General features: G+C 51.0%; 6 protein-coding genes across 6 annotated transcripts, besides 1 other annotated feature; 2 read left to right on the top strand and 4 right to left on the bottom strand.

The window, feature by feature from the left end:
* Positions 1 to 109: 109 nt before the first annotated feature.
* On the bottom strand, positions 110 to 2875 carry NFIA_085060 (serine/threonine protein kinase; the record flags this gene model as incomplete). Its single annotated transcript, XM_001260449.1, has 1 exon — positions 110 to 2875. One exon carries the CDS (start codon positions 2873 to 2875, stop codon positions 110 to 112), a length of 2766 nt encoding a protein of 921 aa, XP_001260450.1.
* A 1652-nt stretch (positions 2876 to 4527) lies between these two features.
* Positions 4528 to 5619, bottom strand: NFIA_085070 (putative UDP-N-acetylmuramate dehydrogenase; the record flags this gene model as incomplete). Its single annotated transcript, XM_001260450.1, has 1 exon — positions 4528 to 5619. One exon carries the CDS (start codon positions 5617 to 5619, stop codon positions 4528 to 4530), a length of 1092 nt encoding a protein of 363 aa, XP_001260451.1.
* Positions 5620 to 5836: 217 nt separating this feature from the next.
* On the top strand, positions 5837 to 7129 carry udpA (UDP-N-acetylglucosamine 1-carboxyvinyltransferase family protein; the record flags this gene model as incomplete). Its single annotated transcript, XM_001260451.1, has 1 exon — positions 5837 to 7129. The coding sequence occupies one exon, from the start codon at positions 5837 to 5839 to the stop codon at positions 7127 to 7129; it is 1293 nt and encodes a 430-aa protein (XP_001260452.1).
* Positions 7130 to 8684: 1555 nt separating this feature from the next.
* On the top strand, positions 8685 to 9515 carry NFIA_085090 (uncharacterized protein; the record flags this gene model as incomplete). Its single annotated transcript, XM_001260452.1, has 1 exon — positions 8685 to 9515. The coding sequence occupies one exon, from the start codon at positions 8685 to 8687 to the stop codon at positions 9513 to 9515; it is 831 nt and encodes a 276-aa protein (XP_001260453.1).
* Positions 9516 to 10023: 508 nt separating this feature from the next.
* On the bottom strand, positions 10024 to 11232 carry NFIA_085100 (phytanoyl-CoA dioxygenase family protein; the record flags this gene model as incomplete). The annotated part of the gene is made up of 1 exon (XM_001260453.1): positions 10024 to 11232. The coding sequence occupies one exon, from the start codon at positions 11230 to 11232 to the stop codon at positions 10024 to 10026; it is 1209 nt and encodes a 402-aa protein (XP_001260454.1).
* An 824-nt stretch (positions 11233 to 12056) lies between these two features.
* NFIA_085110 (uncharacterized protein) lies at positions 12057 to 14051 on the bottom strand (the record flags this gene model as incomplete). The annotated part of the gene is made up of 3 exons (XM_001260454.1): positions 12057 to 12901; positions 12958 to 13573; positions 13641 to 14051. The coding sequence occupies 3 exons, from the start codon at positions 14049 to 14051 to the stop codon at positions 12057 to 12059; spliced, it is 1872 nt and encodes a 623-aa protein (XP_001260455.1).
* Positions 14052 to 15834: 1783 nt separating this feature from the next.
* Positions 15835 to 15876: a microsatellite.
* Positions 15877 to 16993: the final 1117 nt, after the last annotated feature.

Consider the following 16993-nt stretch of genomic DNA (forward strand, 5'->3'; position numbering starts at 1 on the left):
TTCACAGCCCACTATATGCATCAGATCATCACCCATATTCCATACCATACCAATACAAAAATGAATCAAAATACCACCAACGCCATCCGTTTTGTGCTCAGTAACCTGACTATTGTCCTCCATACGGCGGCCGAGACTGATTCCAATTCCTGGAATGGTCATCAGGGTAGCGCTGTTGCACCCCCGGCGAACCGGGGAACCTTCGGTAAGAGTCCGAGTCGGAGTGCTCTATCGCCGACGGGAGCTCGAGCGGCTGCTCCGGATCGTACGCCGTCTCCTGGCTATGAGATCCGTAGAAACTACCTCCGTAGTTGGACATGCTGGGATACGAGGGATACTCGGAGGGGATCCCCTGTGATGCAGGGGCTGCCGGCGGCTGCTGGCGAGGAAGAGGGGGCACGGGCTCCGCGATGATGGGGACTCCGCCTGCGGTGGGGGAAGGCTGGGCGGGTTGCTGGTCGGTGGTGCTGGTACCTGCCTTGCGGCGGCCGGTGGACGGTTCACGGCCGAGATTGCCGTAGTTGACGCTGAGTTGGCGGTTCTGGTTGGGCGAGGCGGCGGGGGTCTGGTAGTTGTCCACTTCGTTCGGGGTGCGACTGTTGGAGCGTTCCAAGTAGCCCGAGTCGGTGGAGGAAGAGCCGCCGCGGCGTTGTAGCGTGCCGGATGACTGGCTGGCGCTGAAGCCGGTTGATCGAGCCTGTTCCTGGGCGGCTGCATCCACGGTTGTCCCGGCCGCTGCTGCGCGTCGCTGGCCGGAGGCGGTCCGCGTGATGTTGTTCTGCTCTGCGTTGTCGGCGTCGGGCTTGTCGGGCTTGTCGTCCTTGTTCTCGCTGTCGCCTGCGGCGTCCTCCGCGGCAGCACCAGGAGCGCGGATGGGAATCTTGCGCACGGCGCTAACCAAGGCGCACATGAATTTGGAGCGACGCATGGCACGGATCGACTCGTTAGCCCAGTTGGATTTGTGGCGGATGCTGACGGTCAGCTCAAGCTTATCCATGTCGCCGACACCAACCACGTCAAGGTCGACATCCGGCTGGAAGTCACGGTAGTTCTCCTTGTCACGGACGAATCTTTCCATCTCATCGCGGAGGAGCTGGATGTCGGCAAATGTAGTGTCGAAGCTGACGGGAATCTTGAGTGTTTCGTGCATGGCGTTGGAACGAGTGAAGTTGTCAACCCAGAGAGTGTTGAGGACAACGTTGGGCACCTGAGTCACGCGCTGATCCGTCACCGATTTAAAGACGGTATACAGCAGCGAAATGCGCTCGACTATGTAGTCCTTTTCGCTAATCTCGACCCGGTCACCAATATCAAAGGGATGCTTGACGAACAGGAAGATGCACGAGCCCAGGACTTCCTGGGCGGTTGTCGCGAATACGAAACTGAGAGAGAGAAGAGAGGTAGCGCCGGCCGCGATGACGGTACCGAAACCGCTCGTCACAAACGAAATGAAAACCAGCACCGCGATAATACCGGCGACGGTCAGCAGCAAGTTGTCCAAAACATGGATGGCCTGGTCGACATCGTACATGCTGTTGTTGAGGGCCTTTCGGTTGCGACCAATCTCCCCGACAACCATAACCATCTCGTCCAGGCTGATATCACCGTTGCCGTCGCGATCGAGCATATGGAAACATTCCTCAGCGATCATCTCTTTGCCGGCTCCCAAGACCTCGGCGATGTCGTCGGGGTATAGAGCATCCCTGCCCTCAATGACAAAAGACATCCAGATTCGGCGTGCTAAAGCTTCGGCGGCCTTTCGGCGCTCCAGGGCCTGTGTGACAATACCGCGCACGGAAGTGGGGTTGAACACTTCTTTGCCGGTGATTTCGTGGGCGACACCACCAAAGGCGGCAGTAACTCGGTCACCAAATCGACCAACGTTATGACCGACATTGCGAATCAGCTTGAGGGGCATCGAGGAGCTGGAGCGCGAGTGGACGGGTCCCTTCGCGGTGGCTGCAGTCAAGAGCGAATCGGAAATGATCATATCCTCCTCGCGAAACTCCTTGCAGTACATAGGGAACATGTTGCGGGAGGCGTCGTAAAGCTGACCAATAAGCTCAATGTTCCGCTTCGACTCCTTGATCTTCAAGTCGAATTGCTTTCGGTGGTAGCTGATGGAGATGAGCTGGACCAGGAATTTCTCCGCCAGCAAAATCAAGCTACAGACAAACAAAGCGAACAAGATATTCTTGACGGATTTCTCCCAGGGCTTGGTGGAATTATCGCCGGTCCGCTTCTTCTCGGGGTTATATGTCATAACCGGAAGGAAAGTCACCAACGAGACAATGGTCCAGAAGACCGTCGCGATGGGCAGTTCTAGTGCGCGCAGGATGAGAGCATACTTGCGAGTTCCCGGGCTGACAATTCCACAGAGGAACTGAAACAGGTATGGGAGAAAATGAGCGATAATTTTGCAAATCCACAAACTCAACCAGACAACCTCAATCCAGGCAAAGAACCAAGGCAGTGTCACGCCGCCAATTCTCGCATCTTGCGCAGCCGTGGCTCCCACAATGATTGGAATCGCAATCAAGAGCGCGATCGGGGTGACATAAATAATGTACCTCGTAACGATAGAGAAGTTGAGAATGGCCTGGTAGATTCTCCCCATCCGCGTGAGGGTGCCATCTTCAGGTTCCTCGAGCGAACGGCCCGTCGAGTCGTCAACGGTTCTCTTGCGACGGCCAGGCCCAGTACCGGCGACCAAACCAGCCTTCTCGCTGGTGTTGGTGTGAACATCCTCAATGGGAGGGTGGTAGGCCGCTGGAGAAGTGGCCGTGTGCGCACTCCCCCTCCGCGCCCCCGTCGGAGTGCGACTGGGGACATTGGTCAGGGGAATATCAATCGTAACGTCGTGTGGACTGGCCATTATGGTATCATTTGAGTAATCAGGAAGCGGTTGAAAGCGATGGGCCGACAAACGCTTCTCCGTGAGTCCAGGTCGACCGGACATCGAAACGAACGAGAAGGAGAGAAAACGGGTCCAATGACCACGATTTCTCTGACTTTATACTTTTGACTGTCTGACACTAACCCAGAGGGAAAAGCGAGCAACGGCCTAGAAGCTGACCTGCAGCCCTGACAAGGGAAATTGAGTGGGGCGAAGGGCCAGCGAACCAGTGCCTGGGTTTTTGCGACAAGCCAAGCGAGCTATTATCACCCGAGATCGACTCGTTGATCCAGAGAAAAGCGATCTGATTAGGCGCGAGGCCGTTTGAACCGGCGCCCTCCAAGGATTGACCAAATACGTAGACTCGACACAAGCGAAAGAACCAGAGGCCGACGGCGTGCGGGGACAGTGGAGTGGTGGGCCGAACCAAGCGAAGCAAGAAAGACAAGAAGAAGAAGAAGAGAGAATGCGATTGAGCGATTGGAAAGACAGACTGGGGTTAGTGGCCAGATGGGGAACGAGAGGTCAGTATGATCTAATGCGATGAAGATCAGATCGAAGAAAGAAACGAAACAAACTGAGCGAGGAAGAAGAGAGAGATTCGATGGAGAAAAGGAATGAGGAAGAAAGAAAAACGGGGCCTGAGGCAATAACTCCATAGAATGTATGAGTCTAATAATAAAATATTTCACTAAGGCATCAACCATGGACAATAGCTCACTGGAGAGAGAGAGAGAGATAAAATTCTATTGGGGCAATGTTTCACCATTCCAGGAACAGAACGCCACCGATCAGTCGTCGAGGCAGTGGATCAATCATCACATCATACTACGTATTTTCATCGGTCCAGGGATTTCCGGCTGATTTGACGGTCAGAGTGTCGACGTGTTTCTAGGAGACCGAGCATTCTTGCGCGTGGTCACATTCCTACTATCATGAATGTGGTTCCTCAGCAATGACTAGGAACATAACATCCTAATACAGAAGATATGCCAGAGATACGGAGTACTCTGTACATACTTAAGTTAGAAGCTAGTCCCATATGAGTGGGAAAGATCTCAGGTTGCAGCCTTCTATTAGGAAAATAATCAATCAATCAGAGTTGCAGGGCAAATAGAAGCAAGTGGCTATTGGTCGCTAGGGTTTTGTGCCACCCACAGAGTCGACTTTTATTGGGTTCCTCAGTAGACAGTATTCTGGTATCGTAATAGTCTCAAACGGACAATTCCGACAAGCCACCGTTTCATCATCGTCTTAGCTGAGGCCTTGGAAAAAGTCTGCTCAGTCTAGACTGGACACGCTGACATTCTTCAGTATGGATTATGGATTCGTGACCTGAGATTCGAATCACTCGATAGTCTAACGGTCGAGTTAACTGTCTGAGTTTCAGTGAAGTCTTGGTGCAACCCTTGGATGTATATAGAGTAGATCGCATCCATCCTGATGCACGTATACAGAGCAATCGCATCCATTACGATTGCATCATATTAACTCCTCACATATGCCACTGTCCTGCTGTGAGCACATATTCTCTGCACAATTCCAAGTAATGGGTCAAGATCATCTGGTTTTCGTCACGTTTTCCCCGCAACCACGGATCCCTTGTTATTCACATTTATGGGTCTCATACTTCAGTCTGAGCCTACTGACTTCTTGCTGACGATCCTTACTTCCAACTCAAGCCATATGCCGAATCGGCCCATCACATCCTCCCGCACTCGACTGGCAAACTCCAGGACATCAAAGCTATTCACGCTGCCGTAGTTCACTATGACGAGAGCATGCTGGTCATACACTCCCACGCGCCCAATTCTCCTGCCCTTCCAGCCGCATCTCTCGATCAGCCAAGCTGCTGGGATCACTTTGGAGCCGTCGGCCCTCGAAAACACAGGGACCGCTGGGTGAACAGCCTGCAGAGCGTCGTACGCAAGCTGGTCCATGACTGCGTTCTTGAAGAAACTGCCCGCATTTCCGAGAAACTCTGGATCAGGCAACTTGCTCCTGCGTAGCAGACACACAGCGTCTGCGACGGACTGGATTGTGGGGACTTGCACTCCCCGGTTTTCCAGAATGCGTCGAATTAAGCCATATGTCGTGTTCAGTCGATGGTTGCCAGGATTGGTGAGTTTCAATGTAACACTGGCATTGAATACATCTTGTAAAGTCCGTTTAAACACACTGTCCCGATAGCCGAACTGACATTCGGCATTGGACATCTGTCGTCTGGCTCCAGTAATCAAGTCGATTGCGCACAGACTTTCGAGCACATCGCTGAGTTCCGCACCGTACGCACCGATATTCTGTATCGGTGCTGCGCCAACCGTGCCTGGGATAAGGGCCAGATTTTCAAGTCCCCCGAGGCCATGGTCGAGACCGTATGAGACCAATTTTGTCCAAGCGACCCCGCCACCAACACGAAGTGTTGTGTGCTTCTCGTCCTGCGAAATAATTTCTATCCCGCTGATTTCGTTTTTCAGCACGATGCCCTCGTACGTATCATTGGCAAATAGAATATTGCTACCACCACCCAGGACGAGGTGTGGTCGAGTCTGAAATATGGGCGAGCGCATCAATGCCTCTAGCTGATTCGGATGCTGCACACGGACAAAGTATCGAGCTGTCGATGCGATATGGAATGTGTTGTAGGGGAGCAGGTCAACATATTCCTCCATCTGTCCATTGTGCAGAACTGGCCTCTGGGATGTTCCGATAGGCAGGACCATGTCAAAATAATGGTTCATAAAAGGGATGAATCGATATGATCTCTCCGAATGGCGCAAACCTCCTTCAGCTGAAGATTGATGGCAGTGCCCATTGCTATTGGACCGCCATGTGAGGGTTCTGCACTGCAGTCTGCACGTCAGCTGCAGGACTTCACCGCCTGGTTGGATTTAAAAGGCGAATTCAGCGACATGAAATATTCTCTGTAAGATTTCAGGAATGGCGCCCAATCTCATTAGTATTGAAGGCGGCCGTGACGTTGTCGGCGATGTATACATCTCCGGTTCCAAGAATGCAGGACTGCCCATCATGGCAGCGTCAATCCTCGCCTTGGGGGAAAGCAAGCTGGAAAGAGCCCCCGTCCTGACGGACATCGAGAATTTCGCTAGCATCCTCCGGTATCTCGGTGGAACAGTCATCTGGAGGTCTAACTCCCTGCGGATTGACACGACGCATATGGAAAACCGGGAGCTACCCGCCAGCCTGACACGGCCACTCCGGGCCTCGGTCCTCGCTCTGGGACCCCTTTTGGCCCGTTTCGGGCATGCAAAGATCTCACTCCCAGGTGGTTGCACGATCGGCAAACGTCCAATCGACGAACATATCAGCGGCCTTGAAAAACTCGGCGCATGCGTCACCCTCACGCAGAGGGTGATTGAGGCTCGAGTCCCGCGTACCGGGCTGCAGGGCACAATTCTTCAGCTACGTACACCCACCGTCACTGGGACCATGAACCTGATGCTGGCAGCATGTCGAGCCAGAGGCGTCACCCACATCCGCAACGCCGCGCGAGAACCCGAGGTGGTGGATCTGTGCCAGTGTCTCATCAGCATGGGGATGGTCATCCACGGCGTGGGGACAGAGCATCTGGAAATCCACGGAAGGGATATCCCACTCCGTCCGTACAACTACCGAGTTATGGATGACCGGATCGAAGGCGGGACATTTCTCATTCTGGGAGCTATGGCTGGTAACCCGCTTCGGATCCACGGGTGCCGCGAAGAGCACCAGACCGTACTGATTGAGAAGCTCCGCACGGTTGGGGCCCGTATCTCCATCGAGACACCAGCCATCATTATGATAATCAAAGCTAGCAACCCCAAAGCCGCAGATATCACGACGGGACCGTACCCAGCTCTTTCTACTGATCTTCAACCGCAGCTCATGACGCTACTGTCCGTCTCTCAGGGTGTCAGCCGAATACACGAAACGGTCTTTGAACGACGATTCAACCATGTAGCGGGTCTACTGGCCATGGGCGCGAAGATACAGCTTGTAGGACAGAAAGCCGTAATCCATGGCGCTGAGAGACTCGTTGCAAGTACAGTGGCAGCGACAGATCTCCGGGCGGGAGCCTCTCTGGTGATTGCTGCGATATCTGCAGAGGGCGTTACAATCATTCAAGGAATCGCGCATGTAGATCGGGGGTATGAACGGTTTGGGGATAAGTTGAGTAGGATAGGAGTAGTTTTCAACACTGAGACCGCAGGGTCGATTGCCGGTCTGAATTAGCCTTAAAAGCCTCGGTATCAAACATATGACGGCCATTTATATGTACATGCAGAGTATATAGACAAATATAACAGTATAGTAAACACAATCGTATTGGAACGTCAATAACCTAGGGAGACGCCATATCATAGCATTGACGTATTGTCCGACTGCCTAGATTCTCAAGTGTATGAAGATTATTGGCAAAGGTGATCTTCAAATAAAGTTAGAACCTGCTTCAACTCTTATCTAATGGAATACATACATATGCTTGCCCGTAGTCCTCGATAGTATGCCCCGGCCTCGCTGAGAGCAACCTGGAGCTTCTGGCAGTCGACAGACTGGCTTTTCACAAAATCCGAATGAATGACTGCGCCGGAGGCAAGGGTAGAAAGGAGGGTAAGAGAGACGAGACTGGAGACTTGCATGTCGATGTTGATGACTTGGAGTTCTGAGCTTGGTAACTTGAATTCGGGGCAGATGCGCGACTATTTATGCTTTCCAGTGCGTACTATATCTCATTTAGCCGTTCAAGTTCAAAACATGATAATGTATATGGAGGCCGACCTACTTTCTCCCGTCATTCCCGCTGTGGCACTGCAGCGCTTAAGCCTGATGTAATTGAACCGATTGGTCTCATTCCCTGTCGAGCATGTCCTCTCAAATAGAATCCAAAATACTCCATTAGTACAATAGACCCTGCTGCATTCTGCCTTGACAGGTGAGAGCGCTTAATTCCAATATTCACGAAGTCAATTGGATATCAGACCCTGTTTAATTAAGCATATCCCCCTTCCGGTCTAGGTCTAGGATAGTCCATATCACAAACCTAGAATATCCAAAAAGTGAACATGCATGAGTAGGTTCATTGCCAAGTTAGAAGAGTCATGGTTTGTTATATTCCAGGCGCGCGGGAGCCCGTCCAATGTGCTGCTGGGATGGACCGCGCCGATGTAGACCCTGGTAGAGTCGTACACACGGGAGTAATGATGGTTATCAAGTTGCTATAACTCTCGTCGACTGGTCAAGAACTGGTTTATCGTTCAATTTAATGTTCAAGACTAATATATCATTGATAGTTAGCTCGACTTGCTTCGAAGACTATTCACAGACACAGCTAAGCGACTTACAAACGACGGTATGAAGCTGAACCCACTGAATCTAGGTGTCTGGCTCAAGATGAACAGAGACCCAGCTCGAAGGACAAAGGATGAAATGACCGAAGTTGAAGATAGTAAGTGCCTTGCAATTGTCTCAGAAGCAGTGAAAGGTGTAGTGGTTGCCATGTCAGTTAGAGGAGATGACAACAGTTCAAGAATAATAGTGAATAAAACTAGGGAAAGGTAGATTTCTCTCTCTTTTCCTTGTTTCTGTTTCTCGCGTAATGAGTGAAAGGTGAATATTTCTATGTTATAACGGAAAACAGCGATAAACAGTCGCGAGTGAACCAACGTCACTTATTATATCTTTAGCCATATAACCTCCAGCACTTCCCATGATCCGGATCCTCTCTAAACTCTTTCTCTCCTTTGACTGAACTACATCGATCAAAGATCAGGTTGTGGAAGCCATCAAAATGGCAGACTCAACTACTTCTATCCTCTTTCGGATCCCATGTGAACTGCGCCTTGAGATCTACCGGCGCGTGTTCTTCATCTATCCCCACGCGAGAACCAGAGTCAGTGAATTCAGGCTCAGTGAAAACACAGAGACTCCTCCCTGCAAAGCCTTTGAGGTGTACATCCATCCAGCCAAGCCCCATGCCTCCGTCTACAGAGGAGCCCCAAACGAATACCGCTCCCAAGAAGACCAGCATCGTCTCCACGAGTATCGCTACACGCCCCAAGAATTCCTGGCTATCCTCAGCGTCAGCAAAGACGTATACAAAGAAGCGATGCCCCTCTTCTACTCGGAGACATTCTTCTGCTTCCCCAGGAACGGACGTCTGGGCTTGCCCACCAGCTTCCTATGCAATATTGGCCCGCGTCGAGAGCAGTTTGTCCGTCGGCTGTCGTTCGAGCTCCCACCACTTAACTATCCTTGTACAATCGAGGAGAGACCTACTCTGAGATTGGTGTCTGTGTTTCTCCGGTTCATGAAGCACATCGATCTTCTGGAGATCATTATGTTCATCAGCAAGGAGAGACTTGAGTTCGCGGAGAAGTATATCAGCATTGCTCGTCCTCTTCTTCCGAATGAGCTCATTTTGGATATTCTTTGGGGATTCCATCACCTGTTGGCTCTTCGAAATCTGAGTACCCTGCGCTTTGTTGGCGATCCAGACAGGATCCTGCACAACCCGGATGACAGGACCTTGCTGGAAGGGGTGAGAGGCAAAAAGCTCTTTCGTGGAGACACCGGTCGTCGGCCTCGCGTGGTTTTCGAACATCCTGCTGGTCTTTATTAGGTGTGAGAAGTTCATACAGTGTCTCAGGAGGTGAGCTGTGCGTTGAACCTTGGAGTATCCTTTAGCTGACAGTTCAGTGCCAAATAGTTGCTCTTCGTTTGGTCCATATTGCGAGATCCTGATGATACACTGCTATGCTATGGTCGAGGTGAATACAATACGGTGGATGACTTGATGAAGGTGTCGCTTTGGAGAGGCATGGGTCGATCATTCAGCTACAAGGTTGGACAGAATGTACTTACCGCTGGTTTCTTTTGTTATTAGGAATAGCAATTTACTTTGATGTCGTTGTCTCTTACGAATCAAGTCATCAATGCCAATAACAGCATATGAAATAAAAGACTTCATGGGCTTATGATCGATACTACCAGACTTCCAATATGCTCTTGATCTATTAAACGTACCTCCTCTCAGACCAAAGATCCCTTCCAAGTGCCCATTGCTTCATAGGTCTGCCAGCTCGTTCTTCAAGGCTCATCTGTACCCTAGGCTATCTTCCAGCGAATGATCAAGCACTTGAATCCCTCTTCATCTGCTTCAACTCCTCTACCACCCTATCCACCCCCCATCCCTCCTTCAACCCTCTGAGGACAATCTCCTGCTCACTCTCCGGCGCCATCCCACTGGGAGCCGGCGGCCTCCTATCCAGATTCGTCGGAAACGGATACCCATCCGCAACAGCCATCACCAGCGCCTCGAGCTCCGCATCCAGCCGTCCCCCCGCCTCCTCCCACCGCCGCACCATATCCCCCCAACACCTCTCCACAATCGGCACCGTATCAATACTCTCCATCGTCTTCCCAAATGCACAACTAATCTGCAACAGGTTTGCCTTGCGCTGGAACCCCCCGCCAGGCCCATCCCCAGGAGCCATCTCATTCGCCCCCGCCGCATGAAACACCGCCGGATTGAAAAACACCCCGTCCCCCAGCTCCAGCGGCAGCGCAACGTAGTTCTCCCGGAAAAAAGCCCGGAACTCTTCCCCCCGCCACGCGAGGTACCCAGGCTCAAAGCACTGGCTGAAGGGGAGGAAGCGGGTCGGCCCACTGCGCGCCGGCATATCGCTGTGCGCGACGGCCCCCTGCAGCGTGAGATACTGCGAGGCGAGGTGCAGGGTGCGCGGGAAGCGGGCGGTGGCGGTGCCGTCCTGGAAGCCGAGGTGGTAGTCGCGGTGGGATTCCTGGGCAGCGCCGCCGGGGTTGACGATGTTGACTTGGGCTGTGATGCGGTAGGCTGGGCCGAGCCAGGACTCGGCGATGAGGCGCAGCCAGGGGTTGGAGTAGTACGCTACAAAAGAGCGGGGGTCGAGGAGCGCGTGCTTGCTGAAGGAGTTCCAGATGCGGTCGTTTTTGCCGCTGGCGGCGAAGTGGTCGCCTTTCTTTGTTGCGGTGAGGCGCTCTTGGGCGATGATGTGGGCGAAGGCCTCGGTGGTAGCTGTCAGGGTTGGGCCGTGGTGGGTTGGGTGGTACATGCCCTTTAGCACGACGATGCCGGGGCCGGTGTTGAGGGCGTGGTGCCATTCGTTTTGGAGATGGGTGGTGAGTTCCCCGTTGAGGTGGTCAAGGGTGGTTATATCGTAGATGGGGATGTTCTTCTCGATGCACCAGGATAAAGGGTAAGAGGCTTTGTCGGTGGTCTGGCTGCATATCTCTTTGAAGTCTTCGATTCGAGGAGTCGTCTCGAACAGTCGACTGGGGGCCGAATGATTTCCATTCATCTCGTAGTGTGTTATAGCAGATGTCTGAACAGGTAGTCTGAGTGCACAACACTGCGCGACGATGTCGAGCTGTTTAACTAGTCTCTGCCTCCGTTTTGAATTCCGAGGATCGAATCATGATGCTAAGAACTGCGGGGAACAGATGGAGCTGGACTCCACAGATGATGACGACTCTTACAACGTGCTCTGGTGTCTATACTGATAAACATGAATCAGGCGGAATTCGACCTCCGCATCTTACCTTGCAAGTTGATCATATACTCCTGAGTAAGGCTCACTTCATTCGCTAGTCGTTTAATCAAATATATGTCGATATCATCCATTTAGGCTCAATTCGATGCCCGGTGGATGGTTCTACATGGAAACCTATTTCCGACATTCACCACTGGACGTACTTTCTCGTGAGCTCCTAATTCTTCATGAACCGTATTAATACAGATGTACAGGGACTTTGCCCATGCCTAACCCGAGAAACGAGATTCACCGCAGGGTATGAGTTCAATATTGACGATGCCACCGTTCCAAGTCACGACCTTGCCCACGCCGCAAGATTCGAGACAGCAACTGAAAATAACTGAAAATTGAGACATTATCCTCCGAGAGTTAGTAGGAAAAACAGCGCCACTAAGACATCTCTAGGATCAATACACAAGAGAAAGAAACCTGCCATACCGGCATGAGCGTCGCTAATATCATGGCCAAACCAAACCCAGCCTGGGCAAAAAGTCTATGCTGACGACCCGAATTTGCACCTGAACCGAGAACCAGAAGAAGAAAATGCTATCCATCAGATTAAACGTCATCTCATCAATATGCGTCGTATTCTATGCATTCATCATCACCACTCCGACGCCCGAGGCTGGAGTGGCATCTGTCGGGATCGGCTCGTCTGCTCCCTTTGGCTCGCTCAGTATGAGTTGAGTCTCCGACATCGTTTCAACTAGGGAACTGGGCCGATCAGCCACGGTAAAGAGAACCTTGAGGAGCACCTTTTGGTTCCAAGAACCGTTTGCCGTATTGTCCACCCGATGTCTGGTATGGATCATCAAAGTGCGAACCAGATCCCGGATATAGGCATCGGTGGACTCGTCTTGGAGCTTATCGAGGCCATCAATCACGCAGACTAGCAGTGGTGGTGCATAGTGCAAAAGCGCATCGATAAGGGAGAGGACCGTTTTCCACGAGCTAAGGGTGCCATTCAAGGATGTAAAACGCTCCACGCACAAATCACAAGCTTCGTGGCTCTCCACAACCGGCGGGAGGTAATCGATTAGTTGCCGTATCAGACTGTAAGCGAGGGCAATAAGACCCTGTTGGAACAAAGTCAAAGCATCTGTAGACTGAGTCGGGAGGGAGCAAAAGTGGGAAATGACCGGAAGACGTGCCTGTCGCGCAAACGTGGCGAAACAAGCAGAGAAAAGGGCAACGGTGTCGGGAAAGGTGGTGGGTGGAGATCCGCCCACAGCGAGCATCTGCGAATGAGTGTTTGTCGCCCACTGTTGTAAGGATTGTAGCACACTATCTTCAGCGATAACATCCACGCCCGATTCGAAGTCGGCCACTTGGTCGCTAGCATTGAAGAAGTCCTGGAGATGCCGGGAAGAGAACTGAAGATCGGTTCGGGTGTACTTTCGTTTCGGACCGCGAGACCAATTAAATCGTGAATCGTCTTTAGTAGAAATATATTAGCTTCATCTGGAAACCTTTTTCAGCAATGATGCATACCCAAGTCGCGCGTCGCAACCGTCGTCCAGCATGTAATACCACTGTTTTGTTGGCTGACCGGGCGGAGACTTTGACTGGCACAGTCCAGCAACTGTGAGAGCAGGACATCTCTCTTGGCAGCCATTTGGGCACGCGCCGACGCATCATGCTGGATTTCCCAAATCAACTGACGAGTGAGAGCGTTCTGTGCGGCGAACCGACGATCCGATTTCTGCAAGCCGATCTGCTTCAGTCGGGCTTGTTCCCACAAGAAAAGATCAGGGTATTGAAACATGTTGTTTTCCCCAACGCAGCCCACAGTATCAAGATCCATCTCGTCGGTGAGCATGCGGCTGAAATCTTTGGCACACTGTCGAATACTGCGTAGCAAATGCTCGAAATCCAGATAAGGGTCCAGACTAGGACTGTTCAGCAACCGACACTTGGCCTTTCGGACGTACCAATCCATAAACTCTCCCAGCAAGAGGAAGATGAGAGCGTAGAAGTTTGCAATAGATAGGACCAGGTCTCTGTTCGATGAGAGATCATGGTCTCCCGCTGGAAGGCGAACGAAATCGTTGATCTGAAGCAGGATTGCGAGAAGACCTTCAATGACTCTGGGGTAATCGGCAGAAGCCTATTGCATCCCGTTGATCAGTCACTCTTACTCAAGGAAACGAGCAAGTTTGGTACAAAACCCTTACTTTGATGACCGACTGCAAGACACCGTGGAATAGAGCAATGTAAGCTTCGTTTCTAGGAAGGGCCGACAATAGCACCAAATGCAGATGGACAGAAGAGATGAACTGATCACAGAGTGCCATGGAACGGCTAAACACGCGCTGGCGTGGGTTAGACGTCCAGACGTTCTGCACATTGCCTATCATGGCCGAGACATCGCGGAACTCTTGAAGGCGTTCGTCGAAGCCGACCTGATCTTGCTGTGGTAGATGTTCTTGGAACTTTTTCCAAGTCTGAGCCAATTCATTGCATTCAACGTCGAGTTTTGCAATTACGGGGTCCCTGAGTGCCAGTGGATTAGAAATTCGGCTCCGGAATGTTGAAAGACGATAGGAGGATGATGGCAACCGTCCAGCCGACGTGGTGGCCAACATGTGAAAGGACGGATGTGCGGAAACTTACGAAGAAAAATGTCTTTTCTCGAATCGTTTCTCCCACAGATTGATAGCCATTTGATTGTCTTGAGGAGATTGAGAAGCCTTAGAAATAGAAGAGACGGCTAGAGATGTCATACTGATGCAGAATCACCGGATTGATATGGCGACTCCGCGCTGTTGGATGTCCGAAAAGGAAGACGAGGGGACGGTCTCGTCGAGGAGAGCGAAGTGTTCATGTCAGAAGCCAAAGAATCAACCAAGTGAATGCGTTCTTAACTGTTCTGTCGCCGAGCCATCAAATGCTTAGGGGTTATGAGTCTGTAAGTCTTGTTTCGGAATGTGCTGCTATATTATGGTGGTTTGCCGGGGTTGCCTAAGGTACTATGATTATGATGGTTGAGGATCACCAGTAAGAATCTTGATTATCTATGGCAATCGCATGTTGTGCACCTTTTTGCAACGGAACGACCCGCCAGGCAGATGATTGAGACCTCTCTTCCTAAGTTGCTGGGTCGAAAGGTGGACAAGGAGGGGAACTGATAGGTAAATAGGTACTCCGTAAGTAGAGTCACTCAGGAGGTAGAAAAGGGAAAAGAGGAGAGAGAAAGAGGGGAATAATATTGGAGAGAAAATACAGCATCACCAAGAATAGAGTACCTACGAGTATGAGACATGAAGTTTTGAATTTTAGTTCCTTTTTCCTCTTATTTTTTTCTTTTCCTTTCTTATCCTTTTTCCCTTTTGCCCGCCTAATTCCTTTTTCTTTCAAAGTGAAATTTCCTTTCAAGATCTCTTTAATGCAAGCAACAATAACACTTATGCCTATGGAGTATTAAGGTACTGAACCTACGGCCACAAGGAGGATAAGCCATCCTCTGGGTCGATTCAAGGCCTCGACTCTAGGCCAAACAGAGAAATCCACCTCCTCAGGCTCTCAGCAGGGAACCTCCACGCCTTCTGGACCATCATCAGCCAATCAAGGGAGCTGCTGACACGGGCAATGGGTCGTGTGGATGGTCGAGGCCTCGAATAGAAGCGGGGACAGGCAGCGGATAAGATAATCCAGGCCTTCTTAGCCTATGGGACGCGCCGCTGCTAAATTTGGTCTTTCAGCGTGTTGTGATGGGTCATGGCTGGTGCTGCCTCATCCGGTGTCATCTTTTCCAATTAGTTACAGCACAGGTATCCTGGTCGTTGGGATTGATCCTGATGAACTTTCCTTTCTGGATACTAGGTAACCTTGAAGTGATGGGTTTTAATGTCGCTGTTAGACTACATCTATAACTACGTATATATAAGGGTTTGTTTCCGTCGTCAGAGAGTCCCGCGGAGAAGAATACTCACAACGCCCCTCCGTTATTTCAGAATGTCAAAGAAACATCCCAGATATGTACTGCCACTTCCTCTTTGGTCAAGTCGTTAGACGGACATGTTTTGACTTCTCCTTCTTTACCCCTATCTTCTAGCTCCATTCTTGGAATGATTGGCATACCAGAATTTCCTTTAGAGTTTGGCACCAAAAGGTCTATCTATCTACTGTCTGGCATCTGACACTGTCACCAGCCAAATCCGGGCTGCAAGAAATGGCTCATTCAATTAGGGCTATCGCTCGTCAAGACGGACCAAGCCTAAGGTAGGTCAAAGACAGTCTTACTGCCGGTCACTGTCAGATGGCCCAATCCATCGAACCCCACAGTTACTTCTTTGTTCGATGTGCATTGTCGCTTGGACATCCCGAGTCAGACCTCATCCGGTTTTCCACGGTCGGTATCTGGGTTGTAGGTACTAGGTACTAGGTACTCAGGTACTCCGGTACTCAGGTAATCATCCGTCTGCCACATTCCTGCTGCGCTTCCTCAGAATCTGTACGCAATCCCCGCGGGTCAACAGGAATGTGCAATGGCACCTCCAATAGACCAACCAATGCAACCATTAATCCGTTCAGCAGAATTGAGAGGATGGCATTGTGCTTGGATTTAAGTTTGATAGCGACCTTGGCGCATCAAGAACCCACAGACGATGGCTCGTAAACCCACCAGACAGAGGCTCTTGTCACTTCGAACGTCCGCTTTCTGTTCCAGGCATAATCCCAGACGACACGACTGGCCATCCAGATCATTGTACATCACTCTTTTCTTTTTCTGGTTTGGAGCACACGGACCAAGTGTTGCTGTCAGAGAGATGCGACCCATATCGTTCCGCCAATCACCAACGACTGCAGTGGAGCCACAGGGCTATTTGCTTCTTAGCTTTTTGACCGGATAGAACCGCCAGGAGTTTGCGGGTCAAATCATCAAATGTATCATTCTGGGGCATAGGATCGGAATCCCTGAATATACAGAACTACTTACTGTCCACGTGAAGTTTGCGCAAGACATCTGAAAAGTATCATTATGAATTGTTCCATCTCAAGATCCCAACTCAAAATCAACCGCGCCTAGGACCTAGTCTAGGCTCTTGCATTGGATACAGAATCCAATATCTTCCCCTGATAGGGACTGCCAGACATATCAACTCTATGCAGATGCTTCATTTGCCATATGCATGAACATGCATGGTGGCTTTGGATACCTGGTTTCAAGATCGATTTATCTGCCTAGTGCCCTAGTCTCGCCAAGATGAAGACGAGTGTGTCGATCGCTGCTATCCCCGAGATCTTTCCATTGGTCAAATCGCTCAGGAGTCCTGTCGTCTGCATGAGCTATAGATTGGAGACACCAATGTCTTTTTCTAAGAAGCTTTACCAACACACCGCAATTTCGTTCACCGCGCTCAGCTTTCTGGGTGTGCATTCGCACTCTCCGTCGACCAAGCTCAAAATATCCTGAGCGCCTGTCTATGAGTTTGTCTAGCGTCAGGTGTAGGTATCTCAGATCCGTGCTGTATGCGTCGCAATCACACTGCATACACAGTCATACACAGTCCAATACACAGTTCAT

The sequence above is a fragment of the Aspergillus fischeri genome, genomic scaffold, assembly GCF_000149645.3.
Source record: "Aspergillus fischeri NRRL 181 1099437636264 genomic scaffold, whole genome shotgun sequence".
In the NCBI taxonomy this organism is placed as follows: Eukaryota; Fungi; Ascomycota; class Eurotiomycetes; order Eurotiales; family Aspergillaceae; genus Aspergillus; species Aspergillus fischeri.